This window comes from Marmota flaviventris, chromosome 3, assembly GCF_047511675.1.
Source record: "Marmota flaviventris isolate mMarFla1 chromosome 3, mMarFla1.hap1, whole genome shotgun sequence".
NCBI classification, from domain to species: domain Eukaryota; kingdom Metazoa; phylum Chordata; class Mammalia; order Rodentia; family Sciuridae; genus Marmota; species Marmota flaviventris.
The window spans coordinates 84,715,241-84,733,926 of record NC_092500.1 but is presented as its reverse complement, the minus strand read 5'-3'; the positions used below and the strand labels follow the sequence as shown (position 1 = coordinate 84,733,926).

At 34.0% G+C, this 18,686-nt stretch overlaps 1 protein-coding gene across 2 annotated transcripts in view; it reads right to left on the bottom strand.

Moving 5' to 3' along the window:
* The window catches only part of Itpr2 (inositol 1,4,5-trisphosphate receptor type 2), a 481,279-nt gene that overhangs the window by 68,772 nt on the left and 393,821 nt on the right, over positions 1-18,686 (bottom strand). For both annotated transcript variants that reach the window (XM_027934069.2, XM_071610047.1), the window contains 4 exons: positions 16,583-16,758; positions 8,846-9,010; positions 5,153-5,348; positions 1,202-1,294 (listed from right to left, as the gene is read on the bottom strand). In XM_027934069.2, the coding sequence (XP_027789870.1) occupies positions 1,202-1,294; positions 5,153-5,348; positions 8,846-9,010; positions 16,583-16,758 (630 nt within the window). The remainder of the gene's footprint in view (positions 1-1,201; positions 1,295-5,152; positions 5,349-8,845; positions 9,011-16,582; positions 16,759-18,686) is intronic.

The window sequence follows — 18,686 nt, the reverse complement described above, 5'->3', positions numbered from 1 at the left end:
CCAAATTCTGCTACCCAGAATGCAACAGCACCATTCAACTGCTTGCCTTGGAGTATTACATCAAGAGTCACTGCTATAATATGTGAGGAAGGCTGAAGAAATTGGAGATGTTTAAATTGAAGGATGCATATAATAGGATTTTGGAAACTGCAGAGCACAGCAATGCCACATGAGCTGAAGAAAGCTGGTTCTACTACGGTAAGCCTTAACAGGAAAGCAGGGGCAGGGGGGAAAAGGAGTCTTGGTGGCAGTTGCTCACAACACCTGTAGATACTGGGAGCCTGGAAGAAATGTGTCTAATCCTCCCTTTAGGTCATAAAGCGTAAACTATCTTAGTCAGGGAAAGGAAATGTCCATTTTCCCCCAAGCAATAGTCCAATATCTCAAAGCAAAAGACAACTAGGAAAGAAGGCACTGTTGTTATGACTAGACAGACAACATGCTCCATCCTTATACTCTTTTTCCCCTGATCTTCCCTGAGTCCAATTTTGTCTTCTGTAGACACAGAACATCTTCTTCTACCAAATCTACTCCTGTTTATATATGACAGCTCTCAAAATATTTAATGACACACAGTCCCTGTGTCTTCACTGCTTCAAGAAATAATCATTAATTTCTTCTATGTTCATGAAACATCACACATGCTGTAGTTTCTAGACTCCTGCTACTCTTCAAAGAATATGAAGTTTTAAAAATCATTTGTATATGCAGTATCTCACTAGCTCTTGTGGAAGTAGGGAAATTTTCATTCATTCTCTCATTGTCTCTCTTTGCAAGCCACATGAACAAAGTCCAGGAAATTTTCAAAATATATCCAAGACATCTAGCTAGGGAGTAGCAGGTCCAAGATTATAGCCAAGTTTTTGGAGTTCTAAGCCTGTGCTTTTCCAAATCCTTTGTTAAAGTCTATACAGTCAAAAGAGACTTGGAATGGTTTGCCATATGGTAAAAGAATTTTAGCAGCATGTACCACAAATTTGCTAAATTATCATGTATAGCAATAATACAAGGAAATAAGACGAGGATTCAAAATAACAGACAAGATAATTTCTTTTTCTCTAGTTTGGATACTCTGGGTTCTTTTACCCTCTATTCTTCTATTTCATCTCACCATGAAATTCCTAGAGCAATTTTCTTAGATGTAATTAGCGTTACTTCAGAGGTATCAAGTTTATACCATCCTAGAGTTCTTTCTACAGACCTGTATTTGAAGATGGTATTGTGGGTGAACAGTTTTCCTTTTCACATGTTTCCATCATGGAAGGCAAAGTCATGGTAGGAACTCCATCATTACCTAAGAAGATACAAAGCAGAGTGTGGGTAGAGATGAGTATGCAAACAATAAGAAATAAACATACAGATTCCACTTAACTGTGATGCTAAAGTCTTTTAGTAAGTTGGTTTGAAACCCTGAACAGAGTTTTGTCTATTGAAGCAATTTTATAGAGAATAAATTAATGGACCAACTCACTAAAAGCATTTTACCTTTTTTTAAGTGGCTGCGATAAAGTATTGCTAAGATTTAGACCTTAACCACCATTTGTAAGAATGTTTGTATGGCCAGATGCATCCAGGGTTCTGAACTGGGGTGCCAAGAACATATTCCCTCAATGCAGCTGGCAGTCCTTGAACTCTAAGCACTTGTCCCTATGGCTGAGGTACCCAGACTAGAGTCAGTGGCATTTCTAGCAGTAAAGTATGGGCTGCAGGGAACAAGGGCATAAAATAACCCAGGGAAGGACAAATCTTTTTGCCAGATCCCTGTTCGGGATCTCTCCTTTCTTTCATTGTCCCCAGAAACTCATCTACCTGTTCATTTATTTGCCTGGTACAGAATGGAACAGAAAATAGTAATCTTCCTATTTGTATGAAAGAAATTTTTCTTTGACTCAGAAGCTACGATAAGAGTAGAAATGGCAAATGGGAGCTGGAGTTAGAAGGGAAAGTGAGGAGGAGGTGAACTAGAGGTGGGATTGTCAGCCACCAAAGCACTCAAGCACTGGAGCAGAGAGCTAGGTCCACTGTGGAAAGGGAGACTACAGATCTCAGGCCTCCATTTCTCCCTGCCCCTGACGGTGGGCATATCACCATCAGTACTGACATGGGAAAGGGGTGAGAATCAGGTGGTCAGAGAGGGAGAGAACTGGAGTTTCTCAATGTGCTCTGGTGGCCATCCCCTTAATAAATATCTACTCAAGTCCTATACTAGGTTCTAAGGGCTCAGATTTGAGAGTTTGAAGAACTAAAATTCAAGTAGGCAACACAGAGAGGTATAGACATAACCGCAGTGAAACAGAGAAAGTGAAGTACAGGTTGAAAAAAAAGTGTAATGCAACAGGAGAGGTAGCAGTGAATTCTAGAAGGGAAATAAAACAGATGTTTTACTTGCATGAAGATGAGGCAGGGAGTCAATAGGGTAATTCCGGGTGCAATCTGCCTAACAAAGGGCATAGGGACCACAGAAGGCACAGAGCAGGCTGAGTGACCTCAGCTACCAGGACACTTTGCACCAAGCATCCCATAGCCAGTCAGACTCACGGCTGTGGTCATAATGACTAGTGTGGGTAGGCAGAAGACAGGCTATAGGTGAAGAAGCCACATGGGCAGCTCCTGCAGGGTACTAGAGAGTAAAAATGAGGGTGATAAGCAAGAGGGTGAACTGAGGATGGGGAAGAGGGACAAGTCACCTCAATTTTTCAACAAAATCTTCCCTCCAAGTTCTTGGGCTTTTCTGAAACATGGGTTCCCTTGGAAACTGCTCAAGTGAAGTTTTCTTTGAGTTGCAGAATATTCTGGTAGGAACCACTTTCTTCTAAACTCTCAAAGCAATTTGCAAATAATGAGTCCTGCACTCTCACATATACCTGTGATGCTTTTGCCATTAGCTCTAAATGCCCAGTCTCTGTGCTCCCATCCACTGGTTTTCTGGTCAGCACTTCACACTCACGGAAGAATGGCATACTTCTGCACTCCAAATTTCACTTGCTCCCCAGTGTGTTATCCTCAGTAATTCCACTCCACACACATAGTCAACTTTGCAAGTAAATGGTATCCAATACTTGAAAGAGTAAATTTTATATCATGTTTCAACAGAGTTACTAATATAGTTTGTATGTCCCCACCAAAACTCATGTAGAAATTTAATCCCCACTGTAAATTATTATGAGGTAGGACCAGGTGGGACCTTTATGGGGTGATCAAGTTATGAGGGTAAGAGTGGGTCTGTTATAAAAACCAGTTTGGCTCTGTCTCATCATGTGGTACCCTCTGCCTTATGAAGATGCTTCAAGAAGACCCTCACCAGAGGATGCTGAGCAGATGTCAGCTCTATGCCCCTGGACTTCCCAGCCTCCAGAACTACTGTGAGTTAAACAAAACTCTGTTCTTTATAAATCATCTAGTCTCAAGTAATTTGATATAAAACAGATACAACATGGCATTAGAAATGAACAAAAAATATAATGAAAATAAGGGTGCTTTTTCTAGGGCATTACATCATATACTACTCAATCTATGAAACAAAAACTCTCAATCTGTGAAGAATCAGGAGTGTAACTTTGTTAGCTCTTTCTACATGCTAGATTTTCATAGCATTTACAAAAGCTTTATTTAACAGCTTTCTATATGAATGTGCATAAGTATTTTTAGTAAAGAGCTTGAAATTATAGCTCTAGTGTTGCCTATTTTGTTAAGAAGGGTATTTTTTCCATTTCTAAGGAAAATATTTATATTCATAATATGACACCAACTTCCTTCTTAAGTAACACAAAATATGTACCACTGAATTCATTAAGACAATAACTACCATAAACATTTTGAATTCAGAAATTACAATGTTTCTGTTTTAGATTGGCTCTGTACTGAGCAACTTAATGTGATCATGCCTCTAGTCTAGCAAGTAAGTAAAATGATAAAACTGTTGAGAGCACTATTTATGATTCATGGTTTAGTAAAAGTGGAGCTTCACAGGTATTTATATATGAGCTTTTCCACCAAATATGTAAAACCTGTATTAATGTGTACAAAGCAATACTTAAGGAAGAACAAAGAAAGCAGTAGCAGAAAATATTCAGGTTATTGTAAAAAAGACTAACACCTAGGTATGAAAGTCAGTAGAGTCCCAGCTTAATAACTTTCCATTCAAGTATTTAATGTTTCTATTCTGTGCTTAGATCATTTAGAATTACTAATAGATTGAAATGCCACTTAATTATCACACAGTCTAAGAAAGATAACATCATACACTGTCAATTGAATAATTGAGAAATGTTTGTTAAAGACAAGAAAGAGTATCATTTATAAGGCAATGCTAATTAAATCTTATTTTTAAGTTTAATGGTTTGAGGACAGGCTGTGCCATTTTGTGGTTTCTATTCTCTACAACCCAGAACCAGCAGATGCACCAGAAAAATTATCAGCAAAGGCAGGACTATGATTCTATGTAGAAAAGCAGGAGGCGGGGAATAAGAGCAACAAAGAAATTTAACCAAAACAATAGAAGGTAAGAAAGACGGGGAAAGGAGTCATTATAAAGCATGATAATTAAAACATCCAAAGTAACATGGAAAGAATAAGGCCCGAATCACAGTGAGCAGGAATGGGTGCTGCCAAACCACTCAAATAACAAAAATACAGACTGTACAGGATGCTGAAAATCACCTGCTGATAGACTGGGTCCCTTCATCACAGTATTTCCAGCATATCTTCCAGATTAAATTCCTTACTATTTGATGGGTTCCAAATCAAAGCATTTATCATTTTCAATTAAATATAATACGGTATTGTACTGCAACCAAGCATATGGAATAATGATTGCAAATGGATCAAGGAAAAAGAGGAGGGAAAGAATTCCAAACCCATTATTCTGCACTGAAGATGCTGACTTCTGGAGTATGGTCAGCATTATTGACATTTTCTTCCTGAGAGTGAGCTTAGATGATGTTTCTTGTGTGGGTATTTCCCTATACATATTGACAGCTAATATGTACTCTGAAAGTACTGCACGCTCCTGACTCTCAGTAGTAAACAAGAACATGTTTTCAAAGGAATGAAAGGAAAATTTCCTCCATTAGAGTTTATCTATAATCCCACAAACAAGCTACATACAATCATATCTGCCGTCAGAAAGCTCATTCAGTGGAAGTAACAATACCTGTAACTGGAGTTCTGTTTTTCAGCCTATGCACTTCCATAGTGAAGTCATCCTTCAGGAAAAGAAACCCAATAATGGAAAACAGGTAGACGAGGATGAGAGCCAGGACTGCGGTTAGAATAATGGAGCGGCCGTTCCGTGTGACACTTTTTATGACATTGAGCAGAGTCTCTTCTCTGTATACCAAATCAAAAAGCTACAAAAATGAAGAAAGTAAAAACAAGGAAAAAATGTAATGCAGCAAAAAGCAAATGAATACAGATAATTACAAATACAAATGTGAGCCATTCTAGTTTATCTATAAAAAACAACCAAAGCCACCTTAAACATAAATCAAAACACTTATTTTTTCTCTGTTTGGAATATATTAATAAACTGTTTTCCAATAAATATAACTCTAATCATATAATATGCATCTGATAACTTCATAATTAATATAATATCAATTTATTCTATGACATAATAGAAATAGTATACTTTGATTTGAATTTAGAAAAATTAAAGTGGATTCACCTGACTGATAAATTATTGACAAATTCACTAACTTCACTGTTTATTCAAGGGGTTAGAGGAGAAATTAGAACAATTTTACAAGTGTGATGCAATGGAAAAGGTATGGAATTCAAACCTTTGAGAAATGCAAACACCTTTTTTTTTAACTAAATAAAAACAAAATCTGTTAATTTAGCGAATACTTTTAGAAGCAAAAGTATAAACATAATTATAATATACAATTTTGCCAATGGGCCATTAATCATTTTATCTTTAGTATATTAGAAAAGCTATGCTCTAGGCAAGAATATAGGTATTTGTTTGCTATTTACTGTCTATACCAAGAATGAGTTTATTTATTGCTCCATTAAAAAGCTGAAATTATGCATTAGTAAGTACATTTTATTATAAAATGCTGATTAAAAGACATAAAATAACATTCACTTAAAATATATATAAATAGCAGTTTGGAAATTAATACTACCATTAAAATTAGAATAACTGGGATTGGTATTCTGTTATCTGTGGGCTGAAATGGTCAATTATGAGTCATACATGCTTTCAGAAACACCAAGGTCTTGCTTTCTGTTTTTCCAAGTACTGAAGGTTATATACAGTTACTTCTCAATTAAATTATAGTCTTATATATAACTGTTCAATAGATCTTTTTTTTTCTTAAACGAATAAATTTTTTTTACAAAGCTCTTGACATATCATATTTCATACATTAGATTCAAGTGGGTTATGAACTCCCATTTTTACCCCAAATACAGATTGCAGAATCACATCGGTTACACATCCACATTTTTACATAATGCCATATTAGTAACTGTTGTATTCTGCTACCTTTCCTATCCTCTACTATCCCCCCTCCCCTCCCCTCCCATCTTCTCTCTCTACCCCATCTGACTTGTTTGCTCACTTTAGGAAACCAATCTTTTATGATGGTCAAATAAAAAACCAAGTTTAACTATCTTTCTATCTATTTATCTTCTGGAAGATGGAGCTAACTTTAGAAATAAAGTCAATATTCTTCAGTAAAGACAAATTAATGCAAATTCAACTTCCAGATTGTCACTACTCTGGTTTATTCAATTTATTTAAGCATTAAGTTGCCATGAAGGAGATTTTCTTTTATGTTAACTCAACAGTGGCTTGAAAAACAGGTCTTGCAATATGCAGTAGGTTAGCTCTAGAGAGAGTTTATAGCTTTCAGAAGCCTGTGGGATGCTTGATAACAATTCCTGAGCCTCACTCTAAGCCCACAGCATCAGCCTCTTGCTAGTTCTAAAGGTCTTTACAGTGGATAGGTTGATGGTTCTTTATTTCTGCAAGGAAAATTTAGAGTGTAGTTTTTATTACTTCAGATAAAGGACTGACACTTGAGGACCCAAGAGACTTCTTACTCAAATATTTTTTAAAATACACAAAGTAATTTTAAAATAATTTTAAATAATAATAATTTAAAATAATATTTTAAATAATAATTTTAAATAATATTTTAAATACATAATAGTATATAGTAATAAATAATTTTAATAATAATAAATATATTATAATAAATATTATATGTTAAATTTCCTTCTAGTACTCTTAAACACCAAAATAGATATTATATTCATAACTAACCCAATATGAACAAGCTAGCATCATTATTATAAACTTTGAAAGATAAAATATTGAAAGAAAATGAAACTATAACTGGGTTAAGTAACATAAAATAAAATTAATACAATTCTAATAACTCATATAATAATTAAATAAGCTTTTATTTTGTTAAACATCTTTCCCTGGAAAACAGAGATTTTATATGTGTCGTTTCACATATGTTTTAATGTTACTTGATGTATCTTGATACTAACAGTCTCATATACTGTTCCATCCATTCAATAAATAAGATTAACACACAACACATTATAGATTCATCAGGTTATATACATTCAATATTATACAGATTTCTGTAAGTCAGTAATGCCTGAATGAAGTAGTTTAAAAATTATACATTATTGCATGTCAGAGTCAGGTAAAAGTGCTGGGTATAATAGGACTTTACATATCATAGGAAAAAAATGGAATTTTCTAGTGAATCAGGAAAAAGAGAAAGTTCATTTGGATTGCTGAAATAGAAAAAAAAATCTATTGCTAAATGATCTAACTTAACAGCCTAGAAGATAAGTCTGTATCAAAATACAATATGTCTGAATCAAAATATAAAATCCACTCATAACTACAACTCTTCCAAGGATAAAACGATAAAGGAAATAAGGCCTCATTTCAGCCTTCCTACATGATTGTGTCACGTAATAGGAAAGCAAAAGGTGCTGAATTCTTCCTTGCTGGCCTGAATGAACTGGTCAACAAAATGTTTTAGGTCTTCAGCTTGTTTTCAGGAATCACTTTAGTAGACAGCACTCTCTACTGTATATTCACTATGAACCGGAGACAGAAATAAATTGTCCCTACAGCTCTATGATGCTAACAAACATGGTAGTGTTCTAAGTTTCAAAACATTATAACACATTTATACTGACTCCTCTCCTGGTTTATTGCTATAAAACAGTATATATGTAGAAAGGAAAACAGAATAATCATTCTAGAAAAGTCTTAAAAACATCTATTTAAAGAAAGAAAGAAATATATACACATATATTTCTTTAATATGTGTATATATATATACTTAACAATCACATATTAAACCTGAAACTATAAGACTGTACCTAAAACAAATGACTCATTGTCTTTTTCCCTAGGTTGGCCTTTGTTTCTCCTCATTTTACTTAGATAACATTCTAAAGATGAAGATAACATTTGATACTATAAAAATACAATGATTTCAGCACCCAAGAAAATAGATCCTTACTTTTCCCCACACTGTTGGAGAATATTGAAATGTAAAGGGAAATATTAGTTGGCTGAAACCAAAAGCAGCTGTCTTATGAAGCCTGAGAAGAGGTGGGATGGTTGATTGCTTCTGAGAGAGGAAACAAAAAACTATACCTCCTATGGTGGTTTCCCAGAAAAAAAAAGAAAGACTAAAAATTATAATTCACACTCTTCCTTAGAAATTCTAAAAATAACACAATTTGTCCTAAATGTCAGGCCCTGCTCTAAAAAAATAAAAAATAAATCAAAGGACAAGGCATAAGCAGCAGCAGCACTGTGGCTTTATCAGCAGTGACTGTCCATGTAAAGATTACTCACCAGGAAGCTATAGAAGAACTCATGAACAAAGAGGCCCAGCATGCAGACCAGGACGTATGCCACGTGATAGAGAAAGGCCACATCCAGGATGACTGCTCCATATCCTCGGGTGAACGTGCCACGATTTCCCACAAAACTCACCAGAAATACTATTTTATTACAAAGCTAAAAGGAGTAAAAGATTTGATTTTACTGTCTTATTTATCCTGAATTCACATACATGGTAGGATACTGACAAAAACTATTATCCATATACTCTGTGGTTTTCTTTCATGGTTTCTAATATAAATCTGCATAGAAACATAATATGTGCAAAACTTGTATCCTTTTCAGTTTCAGTAAAAGAGAGAAGAATGATGAAGAGAACTAGCTATGCAATTGAAACAGACTTGAATTTAAATCCTGGCTCTTTCAATTATGCAACCTAGTCCATGCAACTGTAAGCCTCAAAGTTTTTTTTTCTGAAAAATTGGAATAAAAAATTTCCCTCATAGATCTCTTTAGAGGACTAAAAGACATTATGCATTATGAATCAATTAGTACAATGACTCTTTACTACTTTTACTATTATTTTCATATTAAAAGAAATATAAAATGGTTTACTACACTAAAATATAACAGAAAAAAAATTTAGAAAATATATAGATTTGAGAAAAAAAAAGAAAATATATAGATTTGTCTTTTCTATCTTGGATTTTTTTATATTGAGTATTATTTTAAAGAAGCAAGTCATTAAATATTTTTACCATATATTTTATATACATTGAAAATATGAATGTACTATGTACCTGGGTTAAAATAAACATAATGCACATATTTATTTTCTAAGCCATATATGTAGTAATTATTCAATAAATATTTTGGAATGTTTACTATTTCTCTGATCATGTAGTACATTTATATTCAGGCTTTAATTAATATTACCTTTTGTGGCATAACTTTGGGAATGTAGAAATTTATATTGACTTTCTTTAACAATAACAATGATATGTACAGTGATTTATAAAGACATTAGTTATCATAAACTTAGTGCCATCTCTTTGGTTATTGAATCACAGCATTATTTATAAGAGCCAATTTTGCCTCATAGTCATCAAAGAAGAAATTACAGATTCCAAGAATTCTTAGAATTTTCCTTCCTCATTGTTCCCTGAGTTCTTCACATTATCTAATGGAAACATATTTATCTTTAAGCATCCAAACCTAACTTTGGAAAAACAGATTGCTCTTTGCAACACTGTTGGTTTTTTTCTATATCGATAACATAAACAAAAGTACCTTAGGGGATGATTTTAAATAACATAAAAAGAAACATAACACTTTGAGTCAGATATAAGATTTGAAAGGGTGAAAAAAAACTTTTCCTTCAACTTTCTGAAGCCCAAATCAACACAGATGAAATGACCTATGGGTTATTAGTGAATGTTTTGAAAGACCAGTCAATTCAACAGCCCAGCACCTAAAAGTCAAAACTTTCCTAAATTTCCCCTCAGCCAATTAACTATCCTTGCAATAATTGATCACTTCCTCCTTCATCATCTTAACAATTTTAATAACACCAAATAGAAAGAAACTCCTACTATTTTCTTTGTTCAGTGTTTCCTCACTAGCTTCCACTAGTATTAAATACAGCTATGGTATAATAGAAGTCTTGATATTTATTGTTCAAGAACAGGGTTGATATCATAAAAACAGGGACTTTACATAAAGTGCTTCTCCACATGGAGTATTTGACAAGAAACAGCCATGAAAATGGGAAGAAATAGAATATCTGGCAAAGTGTATTCAGCAGTTTACTCTCTTAATTGTTTTGAGTGGCTCTTGTCTAAATTTACACTATCTTGATTAATTTGTTATAATTCATCAGTATAATATAGAAATAAGTTGTATAATAAATAGAATTAAAAGTAAGAATCATAACTTTTCAGAAGGATGAATGATGTGATTAAGAAAGTTCTTGTTTTCTGATCTCTAATTCTTTAAATTGCATCATTAAAAGTTATGTAGGAAGAAACTTTATAAGTCCTGTACACTGAGGAAAAAAGAATACTTTGAATTTAAGTCCTCAAAAAAGAGCAATACATTTGGTTCTCAAATAATGAAAAAGCAAGAACACATATCTGCCTAAAAGGGACTCTGCCATTTTCACATGAAAATTAGAGATTTGCTTTATTTGTATTCAGAGTTTTTGTTTATGAATCTTGATCTAGAGTGTGACAGATACATTCCTGTTCTCTGGACTAAGTCTAGAAGTGGAATGGAGTCAGCTCTAGCAGCGGCATCCATCTATTTCTCTTGAGATCAGACACAGGGAAATCAATGTCCTCATGATTTAAAGAGTTCATACCAAGGGCTGGGGCTGTGGTTCAGTGGTAGCGCACTTGTCTGGCATGTGTGAGGCACTGGGTTCAATTCTCAGCACCACATATGAATAAATAAAATAAAGGTCTATTAACAACTAAAAATATTTTTTTTAAAAAAAGAGTTCATACCAAGGAGAAATAAATGCAAGAATAATTATTTGATTAGACAAGAAGTTGAACTCTGGTTTCTCACATAGGATGCAATTTGTCAGTTGTTTTCATAGAACACTTTCCTTAAGAGCTGGGAATATTTATGTAAGAAAAAAGTTTATAAGCCATGTACACTAAGGAAAAATGATACGTTGAATTTGAATTCTCAAAAAAGAGCAATACATTTTGGTTCTCAAATAATGAAAAAGCAAAACCATTCTCCCTTTTCATGTCACGACTTGGCTGCTGTCATCTAACCAGTCCTTCACCTGTCACTACTGCAATCATTTCTATGGCAAAGGTCCACATGGACAACAACGACTAGAAGTTTAGTGAGAACATCTGAGTTGGCTTAGAAAGCCCTGGAATCAGACACATGGGACCAATATACAACACCATAACTGTCTCATTTGGTCTCCCTTCTCCATTTAGTTTTCAAAGCTGCCCAGTCTATATTTTTGATGGGGATGGGGTCAGTTATGTGTTGGTGGGGAAAAAAGAGTGGGCATGGAGAGGCAACTTCAAAGTAAACTTTCTGGAAATTTTATTAACAGTGCTACACCATCAGGTCTTCCCAAACAAAAGTGAATTTAACAGATACTTGTTCATTAATGTATACTAAAGCAATACCACTGGTTTTAATTAGGTAAAAAATATACAGTAAAGTAATATCTCCATATACACTTTATAGTCTGTGGATATGTCTTCAGGACTAATATCAGTGCAGTGTGGTGGAAAAACACTGGATGAGAAGTTGGCCATCTGGGGTCCAGTTGTGGCTATGGCACTAACTTCCTGCTTTAGTACATCCTTCTGTCTCTACAGGATTTTATTTGCTCATGTCTGCAATTATGTGCCTAGAATTTAGGTGCCTTATAGTTCTAGAATTTTATGTGAGTCCTTTAAATTTTACTATTTAATCTGATCACAGACATTTGTTTTCGTCTTTATATTATCCTTGTGATCTAACTTCATACTCTGGCCCTGATCAAGAATTATATCCCCATCTTAACATTGTTCCTATGGGAAAATATGACCTATTTTCCAAGAATAAATTGTAGAATACAAAAAAAAACCATGCAAGACTTGTCTGCTTATATGTTGAAAAGATAAAATTGAATTTATAATCTTCAACTACATTACCATATTTTCACCAACCGACTGAATCACCCTTCTCATTGAAAATGAGATGATTTAATTTTTTAAAAAAAAATCTCTATTTCAGTGATGTTACATTGTAGGCAAGATAAGGTTCTAAGATTAATATGTAAGACAAAATTTGCATGCAAATTTTGCAGTCAGAATTGCCCTGGAAATCTTTTAATCTGCCCACAAAACAGTACAGTAAACCTGGACGATATAAAGAGTAGCATCTCTCACTAAGTACAAAAAAACAGCACTGAAGCAATTTTGTATTCTGCAAGTGAATACCAGAAGTAGTTAGGAGCTTTCATTGACCATAATCTGTAAAACTGTGTGTGTGTGGGGGGGAATATAAGAGTTTTGACTTGGAATGTATAATTGAATTTGTATATATTAAGTGAACATATGATGGGATCCAACCTTATCGATCAATAGCAACAAGAGACCTCCAGAAAACTACCTACAGGTAAATATCTGAGGGTATGATTTATTTGAACACCATAGTTTATTTGATAGACTAGTTATCTGCTAAACACCATTTGCTTCTCCTCTCTGCAAAATGGCAAGACCAAGTTCTAGCATAAAAAAACATTTGCACATGAGAAATAACTATGAGAAAGACAAATGATGTACAAATAGCTTTAAATCAATTACACATTTCCAGGCATTGTTAGAAAAAGGAAAAAAAAACATTGTGACTAAAAAGTATTTACAAGATGTTAAAAGATCTGATATTTACTATATTGATATTATTTTAAAATGTAAGCATCTAAACAAAAGATAATGGAAGGGTTAAACAGGTTATTTAACATTTACATGACGATTAAAATGAGATTTACATACAATCTTATTAGAATGAAAAAATATTAAGTGATCCTAAATTTCTAAAATGTTCACTTATATTTGTCAGAAGAACATATTAATCTCTATTACCATTAACTATCAATGCAGTGTAGTGGATGAGAAAGAAGGAAACTATAGTGGGTTATATGATGTGCTTTATAACTGAGAAAGAAAACGTTTGAATTTTTGAAACATCTTAAATATTGGGATAACTCCTGTGACAAGATAAGCTAGTTAAAATCTAGATAAAACTTCAATTTCTAAAAATGAATAAAGATGAAAAAAAATGAAGTACTACAACAAAGAGGAGCCAGTAATCCTAAATGCTCAGCACACAAGCTGAGGATTTTTTCCTCCCACTTAGTTCCTTTTCCAAAAGAGACTTTCAGTGTTTGCATAACATTATGAAAGGCAGAGTCCAGGAACAAGAACCAAAACAGAAACACTCTCCAATCATGATAGCGCATACTGCCTCACATGTTAGATCCTAAGTAAATGGTAGCTATTATTACTGTTGTATCAGTATCCTAATTATTGTTCTTTTCTAAATCTTCCACACTCATCTCAATTGCACTAAATAGCAACTGCTCTCTTACAGACTAGGTATCAGTATCTCATTCCTTCCACGGATGAGAAGAATGAAATTCAGAGGCTTGCTGAGTTGCCTGAAGTCTAGTTCTGATTTTCATTAAGGCTAACCTTTCAAGTAGATGTCTGGTTTTTCCTGTTTCTGATATCTCTAATTTTAGCACTTATAATCTCACCTGTTATGCAATGCAAATGTGTAAGCATAAATTAAGAAAATGAACATATTAAAACCTAAGATACACAGCATGACCAATTCATATTTTCATTTGTTTATTTCCTGCCTCCTGAATAAACCGTAGATAATTTTACAGTATGTTATTTTAAAAGTTAAGGTAGATGATTATTCACTAAGAATTCTTAGTTGATATAATATTAAAATTATAGATAAAACTTCTGTCAATACCTAATATATCAAGATTACAATTATTCCATGGAGTTTGTCCCAAATTGACATTGATTCTTTCATCAAAATGCCCTGGACCAGTGGATGTGATAATGCATAATCTGGCTGTGCAAACATGTTTTATACTATAAAAGCTATTAGGGTACCAGCAGATTTTCATATAGTTAATAAGGTAGATATGTTTACATATTTTAAAAATTTTTCATAAAGATATTAAAGTATAAGACTTGCATTTCATATGAATACTCAATTGTTATAGTGGAATTATTCTCACCAAAACCTAAGGACAAGTGTTGTTTTTATCCTATCCCAGGAGGGGGATAAGAGAAATACTTCAAGTGTTTTGGGTTTATCCCAACAGACATTAGAATGCTATTCCTCATCTTTTAATATATTCTGGGTCCAAAGATAAAGAACATGCAAAACAGTGAGTCTGACACATCCACCTCTAGATGGCGAGCACCATGTCCTCTCCTCTTGCTATTTTTAGTATCTATTAAATTACATAACAGGGGCACAGTGAAAGTTTGTTATTTTTGGCCAAATCTATCTAACTATTATTTCACTTATCAAACTTGGATTTTTCTAACTTAGGGTTAGTGTCCTATTGAGGGTCAGTTACCAGTTTATGAAAAATATTTGCTTCTTAAATAATATGGTTTCATATTCAAATTATTTTTTTAAAGAAAAAAATAAGCCAAATACATAGGTTTAGAAAAATTTAGATATATTCCTGAATATTCTCAAATTAGATGGTTTGGTAATATTACCAAATTAGCTTATTTCCAATGCATTGAAAGTACAAGTTCAGTTCATGTAAATATTTTCAATGTTCAAATACCAAGTATTAGAGTAAAGAAAAAAGGAGCTGGAAGGGAGCAAGAAGAGTAGGATTATGTACATGAACGTGACAACTTCTGCCCTCCAGAAACTTGCAGAAGGTATATTTGGTACTTTACAAGATTCTGTACTTATAGACTTCTTTATAATACACTTCCCTTTATTAACAATAGTTGAGAACTGGCAATTTGGTTGCTTGAATAATCCGATTAACTGGGAAGTGTCAAATATGTCATGTTTAATTTTTGAAGAATTGTAATAAAAGAGATATCAGAAACACAGAAATATAGAATTGCTCATACTAGCTCAGCATCATAATTCTCACAATTTGATTGACTATTTCATTTATTAATTTTCAATAAGTATTTGAACATATTTTATGTGTAAGACACTGTACAAGAATACAAAGATAACCATTCCTTCAGTCGTTCATTCACTTAATAATTAGTTGACTGCTTTGAGAAATATTTATTGAGTCCCTATGATGTTCCTTATGACATGGAATGATCAAGCACTATTCTTAAGAACTGTATAATGTAGTAAGGGAGATAAATTCTGGCTAAAAAATTTCCAGAATAGGGTATATTATGTTAAAAACTCAGTAAAAGATAAAATGCATTAGGAATTCAGTAGCTATAATAACAATATTTCTGGGCTTACCTGTCCATTTGTATTTCAAAAGCCAGGTGATATATCTTTTCTTAAGGTAATATCCATTTATGGTTTCACCTTGTGTAAAGCTGGTAGAGAGATCTTTTAAAAATTTTACTTCTTGGGTAATATTATTTATATAAATGTCTTACCTGCTTTTTTTGAAATAGTATTCTAGCTTGCATATTCTAAACTCACCTAACTAAAGTTTCAAAATGTACTCCCTTTTTCTAGTATTTCAAAACTTGGCAAAAAGAATATTAATCTTATCTATGCCTTCTACAAATTTATAAGATTTGTTCACATAAAAGGAGTCCAATTTCATATTTTCTCAGGTAATAACCCTTTTTCTTAGGTCATTTGATAAAAAGGTATTCACTTCTTAAGTTCTACTGAATATAACTTAATCTTTCTTGGATGATTTAGAAATCATTTTAGGATGTTTTACAGTGGCTTGGAGTCATTGCTGTCAATAGCTGTGGGTATAGGATACGGATGGCATTAAAATTGGATTAGATTAAATTGATGGCAGAACTGGGTCATGCCCCAAATGCTACCTCCTTAAATATATCGATTTTTTGTCATTTTTTTATTTCTCTAAATTAAATAATGTACGAATTATACTATGGCTAATTTAGGTTCACAATAAATTAGAATTCACTTTGTCTACATGAGTGAAAACATAGAGCTACAGTTTTATGTTTAATACACTTTTAATTAGTTCTGTAACAATAGGAAACTAAGCAAAGTACTTACATTAGCTGCACCAAGAAGTATTAATGTAGGGCCAAGACCTATAGTATATATTGACCTGAGCATGACTGACACAAGAAAGGGCCGAATACCCACAGGCTTGGAGAAGAAAAACAGCATAGACGTGCAGATCGCAACTGCTATCCACAGAAGGACTGAGAACAATGGAGAGAGGGTACCTGTAAAATGTGGAAGAAATTTATTTTCAATGAGAATAAAACTAGAAAATGCTGAAATACTTGCTCCTCTATTTGAGCAAGTCAAGCCATAATGCACTGAAACAAAACCACTGTAAACTCTATATTCTAAGGAAATGTCTTTGAACACACTACTTACTGCATTACTAGAAAGTTTGTGATTAATTTCAAGCTACTTACTCACTAGTTAACCTCCTTCTATTAAATCTGAGAATTCTCCTCCTATCTCACCTCTGGGAGTAATTTTCTAAGTGCTTTCCAGTAATTTTCTAAGACCCATCTCATTTGGAAATCCTAATTCAAAATTTATGATTAATGACTGTTAGGGGTATAGCTAAATTATGAGAAATCAGGCAACTTTTTCATTGAACTCATACTTTGTCTTGCTTCATTATTACCAAGAATCCATATTATGTTTTCCCTAAAAACAATCCAGTATGTAGAGTACCTAATTTTTTATAAAGTAAGGACAAGTTTGAACTGTTACAACACACACACACACACACACAGGTGTCTACATCTGAATGTATGTGTATGACTGTGAGGATCTGAAATCCAAAACAAGTTTTATAGAAAATGTAGAGCTATGCAATCATCAGAAAATAAAAAGTTTTTAAAAATGAACTCCATTACAAACAGAATTTCTCAGAAAGAGCCCACAAAGGAGGCTTAAAAATATCTTTCTTTTAAAAAGAAGTACAATTCAATGACATTTGCACTGACATGCAGAATCAAGGAATCCTCTGTGGGTTGTGAGTGCTCCATCTGTAGAAGTAAATCAAGGGGCAACATTCTTGGGCTGACTGGATCAGCTCTGGAACTTCAAACTCCTGTCCATAGGATGACATTGCCACAGGGGGTACAACAAAATGGAGGTTTTTCCACAAATTTCTTTAGTAAGTATTCCATGATGACTCTTATTCTTTTGGCCACACCTGTTTTTATTATTTTATAAATTTATTTCTTCATGCAAAACACCTTGAGTGCTTTGGTGTGGAGAGCTTTTGTACTATCACTGAAACCCTGGGTTATCTGGCCTCCTTTAATGAATTCTGTATAGACTTTAGTTCACAGTGCTAATAAATTTCAAAAATAGACTGATACTGTCAGATGTTGTGTTAGTCAGCTTTTCATCACTGTGACCAAAATACCTGACATAAACAACTTAAAGAGGAAAGATTTATTTGGGCTTGTGGTTTTGAGCTTTCCATCCAAGGACAGTCAGGTCCATTGCTTCCGGCCTGAGGTGAGGCAGAACATGATGGCAGAAGGTGAAGCAGAGCCACGCTGCTTACCTCATGGCAGACAGGAGGCAGACTGAGAGAGAAGGAGGTTGGGGACAATACATGCCCAAGGGCCCACTTCAACTATGTCCTACCTCCCTAAAATGCCATCAAATTATCAATTCACTGTTGAGGTCAGAGCCCTCATGCTCCAAACACTTCCCCACAGTCCCATCTCTGAATGTTGCTGCCTTGACTACATGAACCTTGGGTGGGAGCAGATATTCCAGATACAAACCATAAAAAAAGTTTACAACAAACAAAAAATATCAATGAAGAGCATTAGTTTAGACATTAACTTCTGAAATGCTTGTTTTTATCATGTTTTCTCTTGCTATAGTCTGCATACAGTATGAGTGTGTTCCCCAGAGATTCACAGCCTAGAAGCCTGGGCCCCGGTATGATGGTGTTGAGGTGGTAAAATTTTTAAGAGGCAGGGCCTACTGCAAAGTAATTAGGTCATGAGGGTACTGCCCTGGGAAGGAATTGATGCAGTTATCACAGGACTAACACAGTTCTCTCCAAAGCAGTTGTTATAAAGTGAGGCTATCCTGCAGGCAGGGTTTTTGCACCCGGTCATTTCCACATCCACCTTTCTATAATGTTGTGAGTTATAACATGTCATGT